This window comes from Pygoscelis adeliae, unplaced genomic scaffold (assembly GCF_000699105.1).
Source record: "Pygoscelis adeliae isolate BGI_AS28 unplaced genomic scaffold, ASM69910v1 Scaffold241, whole genome shotgun sequence".
In the NCBI taxonomy this organism is placed as follows: Eukaryota; Metazoa; Chordata; class Aves; order Sphenisciformes; family Spheniscidae; genus Pygoscelis; species Pygoscelis adeliae.
In genome coordinates this window covers 1,334,303-1,340,910 of record NW_008824056.1, presented here as the reverse complement: position 1 = coordinate 1,340,910, position 6,608 = coordinate 1,334,303, and the positions used below count along the sequence as shown (strand labels likewise).

The following is a 6,608-nucleotide window of genomic DNA, read 5'->3' as shown; positions in this document are numbered from 1 at the left end:
GTAAGCGGGAGTAGCTTCGACTACAACTGATGATACCGGTTTGTGAAACGCAAACACAGTTACCGCTATTGTTATAAAAAGAAGCAGGACTGCTAAAGGATTTACAGCCTGGAGGAGCTCTTGAGATTCTCTCCCTTCCTTTCCACTGCCTTTGCTGCGTAACTTCCTTTTCGGAATCAGTTTTATTTTTGGAGTGAGGATCTTGTTGATCTGACCGACTTCAGTTTTAGACCACACATCTTTCAACAGGTGCCCAATCCTCGGATAAATCTCCACAGGTTTAACATCCGGTAGTTGCTTCTGTTTCAAAGCTTTTATACGTTGATGCATATCATCCACCTTCTCGAGAAAAATAAGTGGGGACTCCTCTTTTTGAATAGATGTATTCAGTGACATTAATTCCAGCTGTTCTTCCCTTATTTTTTTCAACTTCTCAATGAGAGGCTGATATTCTTCCAAAATGTGTGTGTTAATTTCATCCAGTGCAGTCAGCAGAGCTCGTTTTTTGTGCTCCAAGGTATCGCTAAGTTTCTTAAAATACTGTACTACGACTTTTTTATCATCCTGAACAATGCTTTCACACTGGGACTTCTGTTCTTTCAGCTTTTCAATAAGCAAGCATACATCAGTCCAGTGCTTATCAGTTAGCTGCTCGAGAAGTTTTCCTGAAGTCTCCTTTTCTTTTATGTAGGCACTTTGAAGGTCATCTATCGGATGACCGTTGTGTTTTCCTATTGTAAGGCAATGGCCACACACCAATTTTCTGTCCAAAAGACAGTAAACGTTCAGCGGTTGCCTATAGTGTTCACTGCAGGTTGCAACATCAGAGTGATCTTCCTGTTGGTATTTTTCAATAATAGCTTTCAACGCAAAGTTGATAGGCAACGATTCCGTACCAGCGGCAGGAATTTCAACAATACTCCTACAGTTAGGACACTTCAGAGGAACTCTCAGGGGTCTCCAAATGGAAAAGTTGCTTGACAGCTGAATAACACCTTCCAGACAATTCCTACAGAACGTATGGGAACAGGGCAGAACGCGTGGATCTTCAAATATGCTGTAGCAAATGGAACACGTTAATTCTTCCTCAAAGTGATGCATGTCCTACAAAAGAAAAACAAAAAGAAAAAGCGGTTTAATCTCTTTTTACAATCAACTCATTTAAAATCATTTTATTATCCTAAGCGCCTCAGCATGACATTTAGCGACCAGTAACGTGGGCAATTTATTGCTAAGGGGAAAAAAGAGAAAAGAAGAATGAAAGTGAGCAATGGTTTAAAGATTCCAGCAAATTATGATCTGCACTTACGATCTACATGACTAGATAGTGTTCACCCATATCCAATTTCTGCCTTAAAAAGCTAGGAAAAGCAGCAATCTGCTACTAGATATTTTTTACAGTGGGAAACAGTAGAAGAGAGTGAGAAAAGTTAGAACTAAAGTTTCTAAATAACCTAAGAATCACGAAAATTTTCTCCCACTATGAGTAACCTTTTCAACATAAGAATAGAACAGTAAGTACAGAAACTTCTTTTTCTCCCCTAACTTTTTTCAAATGTTACTTTTGTAATATAAATAGTCATTAGAGTATTAAGCAGTCAAATTTACTAAAAGCTACCTCTAGGTTCTGGCACAAACAAGAATCTCACTCAATGGCCCTTAAATACAATACCACTAACAGTAATTAGACTCGTGGTGTTATTCCTGGGTTACTTTAAGCACAAAACTAAAAAATTAACTTTCGGTTTCCATCCTTTGTAAGATTGCCTTGTTTTTCCTTGCCAGCTTACTGAAATCACACTGTAAAGTCACAAGTAACAGTAACTCTAATGCCAGTTTTCATAATAAATCATAATTCCGTTTTTCATTCTGTTAAAAAAATGGGGAAATTAGTACGAACTTTCCTTCTCTGCGTCACATTTTCCTGTCCCCTTCAACAGTTCTAGTCAACTCTGTAGACTTTGCTACGCTGCAAAAAGAAATTGTCCAAGCATTTAGTATCGAAGACTCTCAATTTAGGGTCTAACTCTGAATGTGAAAGCAATAACATGCAGCTGGACTAATGCAGCTGCACAAAGTGCTACTGAACCTTTGTCGGATTCAGTCAGGAAGATAACTAGCTGTGAGATGTTTTTAAGGAGGCTATTTTATTCAGATGTGCCCTCCTGATCTTTTTAATGCATTAACATATTTTTGCATTGATCTATTAGCATTTCTCATTGACACCAAGATTAACAAAGTTTGATTTATTTTAAGTGAATCTACTTAAAAGGAATGGAATTGTTAAATATACTCTCCTTTGAAAATAAAACCTTAAATTGCATTTGGAATCGTGAAAGCTGCTAAGGATTAAATTTGGCACTAACTAATAAACAATTTACAGTAAGTAAATGAAGCAGCATTGTTCCTGCAAAAGGCACAGAGCTAACCTGATGGAAGCCAGAAGCTAAAAGAACCAGGGTCTGAGTATTGAGAGTTAAATCAGCTTTGAACAGAGAAACCTATTCTGGTTGTACAGAAATAAGCGTGGCTTATCTCTCTTTATTGAGATAGGCTGGTACACCCAAAAGTAAAAGTGCTCAACGAAGTCTGATCAGATTTCTTTTGCCCTGTAAAGCCAGGCTGAGTAATAACAAAAGAAAAAAAAAAGAAAAAAATCTAATGGCCATCATCACCCAAAAAATCAAGTTCGATTCAAGGAGGTACTTGTATGTTGTTTTTTGAGCAAGTCAACTTCATGTTGAAAACAATTTTGATTAATTCAGCTTTCAAAAAAAAAAAAAATCTATCCAACACCCTTCAGGTCATTTCTTCAGCTAATAAATATAAAATGTTGGTTCACATATTTGAATTCCACTTTTTAAAGAGACCTTGACAACAGTCGGAAGAAAATCTACTAGAGAGACATAATTCTTAAGAGCTACCCTTTAAAAGGAGAACGATAAAGTGTGCTAGCATTTATAACTAACTAGTGTCGTCTCCTAGTCGAAGAGAATTAATATCAAGTACTACAGACATTTAGCAAATAACATTCCCAACACTGATACTAAACCTACTTCTGTACTGCACTGCTCTCACTGAAGACCACGAAGGATTTCTCGTTTTACTGGGCAGCCACAGACCTTTGTTTTCCAGCTTTTCCAATCAGCCACTGTGGCAACACTAGGTTCTTTAGGTCTATACATTAATAACCTCACATTTCTAAGTGATGTTCCAGACACTGAAACTAAAGAAATGTGTCAATAATGAAAGGAAGCTGAACAATAAATCTATTCCACTGTCTAAATAATTTTTTGACAATTAATTTCCATAGGAAATACATCTAAAGGTTTTATTTATATATTTTTATAAATATATAAATAAAGTTATTACGAATCTTGGGAACGTCACTTCCACTTAAACAAAAGAAAAAAAAACAGTTTTTGCTCATGGTTAGAAAAGAAAGAATCCTTAGGTACTCTCATTCATTATTTTCTCTTATATATATATATATATATGGAATAAATATAGTTTAAAAAAAACTCTGTGTTTAAAATCACTATTTTTTCCTAAATCTAGGGCTGTAGTTCTCTTCAAAGGAACTGTTACAGGAAGGAAATCTTCTTTATAAAGAACACGTCTAGCTTATTTGAGCTACATAAAGGGCAAGACAAAATTAATCTTCAAAAAATTGCTTTAACTGCAAAGTAGTTGCTTGCTACCATAAACGAAGAAGCAACTTCACAAAATTTTTCTTAGCTCTATTATGAATCACCTCAAGCTCCATAGGAGTAAACCCCCCCCCCCAACCAGGCAGTGCCTCCCCCTAGCAAACCGAGGCGCCTTGCCACAAGCCTGCGCAGGTTAAAGCTGGGACAAGCCAGCCAGCCTGGAGGCCTGCGCTCACTTCAGGGCCGTTTCATAACCCTCGCAGCCGCTAGCCAGAGGGACTGAAATTCCCATTTCCACAGAAACATACCGCTCTGTTTCCCAGGCAACTAAGAAATTTAAAAGAGGGACAGCCGTTGCCTGGCCGGCGGTGCTAGGGCAGGAGCTTTTGCTTTTCAGCTGCTGCCCAGCTCCGGGCACGGGCCAATGTTGCGTGGGGCACCCTGGCTCCAGCCCCCCGCCGCCGCAGTGGCCTCCCAGGCACCTCCAGGGGAAACGGCACTTCATTTCTTAGTTATTATTCATCGATTTCAAAACAGCATTCAGAATGCTGATGTTGATCTTTGCTATAGGCACCCTGTGCTTTTTAAATCTTTTCTAGACAGCTTCTCCAGAGTTGTACCAGGGAAGCAAAAGGTAGGAACCCCAAAATTATTTCGTCCTGCACTGGCAGCAGCACGGAGGAAATAGTCTACACGTGAACGACAGCAGAAATAAATCAGCAGATGGCTATCAGAAACAGAGAGACTGGGAACACCAACGAAAAAAGACAGAGAAGACCCAACATCACAGAGTTAAGCAAAGAGAAAGAAAAAAAGTTTTCCAGGAAAAAAAAAAAGTAGCAGGAAGCTGGTAAATGTTTTCCTTCACAGAGCAGACTTTTCCTTAAATGTTCCAAATAACTGTGGTAGCAAATACGTGTGTGTGCGTATATACATATTTATCATAAGAGTCACTCAGTATAAGCAAATTACAAACTAGAAGGTATTTCAAAATTAAAAGGGTAATTGTGCCAGCAACACAGTGAGTTTCAGAAATCTTCCAGCAACAGAAGGCCTGCTAAGTGGCTATGATTTTATACTCTTCTAATTAGTGATACTGTAGACAAGGTGAAAACATGTAATACAGCATACCTGTATTACAGTTTCTCTGCCAAAGCTTTCAGTTAAGCAGATCAAAGTAACGTAGTATATTCCTTGATAATACTGTGTTCCTCACCTAGCAATCAGGCTGTTGCTCATCCAGCTTATTATGCAAGATGTTGTTCAGAAACAATTCTATCTGGAATACAGCGTATGTCAGTGTTTAGGTAGATAAATAACTAACTGCTTTAGAGGAAAAGCCAGCTATAACAAGCCGATACACCCCATTCTACTCTGGAGAATTTTAAAAGGTGAATTTGGCATTAGATAACAGTTGTGACAGCCTAAACAAAGAGTTAGAAGGGGCACTTAAGGCAGACCCTCCCTAGGAGTCAGGTGCTGCCAGGCTGCCCACTCCCCACTCCTTTGCACCACTGTCAGGAAGGAAAATGACATCTGCTCTCTCCTGAAGGACACTTGAACACTCGACTTGACTTTCAATACCGTACTGCACTTAAACTAATCCACGTCAGAAATGCTGTCACCCCATCCCACAGCGGCCCATGAAGTACTCCTGTAGCACCAGCATAAAAGCTCAAGTTTAGGTTGTGCAAAAATAAGGGATTAAATAACATCACGGACAGTGTTTTCCATTTATAAGTCACCTTCATGGTGACAGAACTTTTTAAAAAAACCAGAAGGCCGAGATGCAGCTCTGGTACTTGTCGATGCATTAAGAGGAATAGAGTCTGCTACACAGCTGCCAGGTTTGGTGGTTGTAGCAACAGGCCAGGCACCAGAAATGAGAAACAACAGCTAGACCTTAAACATCTCCGTTCCAGCCCATTTCAGCCCCATGCCACAAATATCCTAGGCCCAAGTCACAGTAATTCTCAACCAGGGATTTTCTGCCTCTAGCCCCTATTCCTACCACAGCTACTACACCACCATCCCAGATTTTTAGACATTTATTATGACCTGAAAGGAGATGAACACAGCTGAGAAGTCTATTTAGTTTCCCTGTCAAACTGACCTCACAGTTCCCTCCTGTATATCCCTCCACTGGCTCCTTGCCTGCTACTACAACAAGCTTACACAAAAATGTGTAAAAAAATTACAAATTTTTGTAATTTCAAAAATGACTATACTGCTCTATCCTTTCCATACTTGTATTCCATTGCCGAGACTTGCTCTCCATCCCTTATCTCTTGAACTCTGTCAGAGCTTCTGGTCTTGAGCACTCATCACTTGTCATTTGCCTCTTAGTATTGGGCAGTGGAGCTAGGATTAAGGAAGGTTACACCCTTACCTGTCACCTGCAGAGCTCCTGCCTGCTGCAGACCCTCTGCCAGCTCCCACAGACAGTTCAGCAACTAGTAATGATAGGAACTGTACCTATATTAGCAGCTAGAAAAAGGGATCAACATTAACACCAAAACCTTGCTAAGGTTACAGAGATAGAAACACGCTTAAAAGCTATGAAAGAAGCTGTCAGGTATGTGACACCTGAGCAGCGCCCGAGGACAGAGATGTCTCCTGGTGGCAGCGGGTCCCCCACGCCAGCGGGGCAGGCTGCTGGCAACCCGAGCACTACTCATCCGTGAAGGCTGGAGAAGGCTGACTGGACGAAGGAGGGGGAAGCGGTCATTCCAGACACTGCTCCGCTTCCAGGGCGGTTTCACCTCAGAAGGCCGCGCACCGGAGAGGCCGTACGAGCTCCGACAACAGGTCAAGCCCTCACAAAACACCTCCCGGCGCGGAGCGCCGCGCGGGTGTAAAACCGCAGCCCAGGGGACACGGGCTGCCCCGCTCCCACAGCCGCGCTCCCTGTGCGGCACCCACCCCGTACCCCCCCCCGGCGCTCCGTCCGCACGCCCG

The 6,608-nt window shown here is 41.2% G+C and overlaps 1 protein-coding gene across 1 annotated transcript in view; it reads right to left on the bottom strand.

The window, feature by feature from the left end:
- TRIM59 (tripartite motif containing 59) overlaps positions 1-1,103 on the bottom strand; it is a 3,285-nt gene extending 2,182 nt beyond the window's left edge. The window contains 2 exon segments of the mRNA XM_009333920.1: positions 1-6; positions 8-1,103. The exon segment at positions 1-6 is cut by the window's left edge and continues 2,182 nt beyond it. Coding sequence (XP_009332195.1) covers positions 1-6; positions 8-1,101 — 1,100 coding nt within the window. The 5' untranslated portion in view covers positions 1,102-1,103.
- Positions 1,104-6,608: the final 5,505 nt, after the last annotated feature.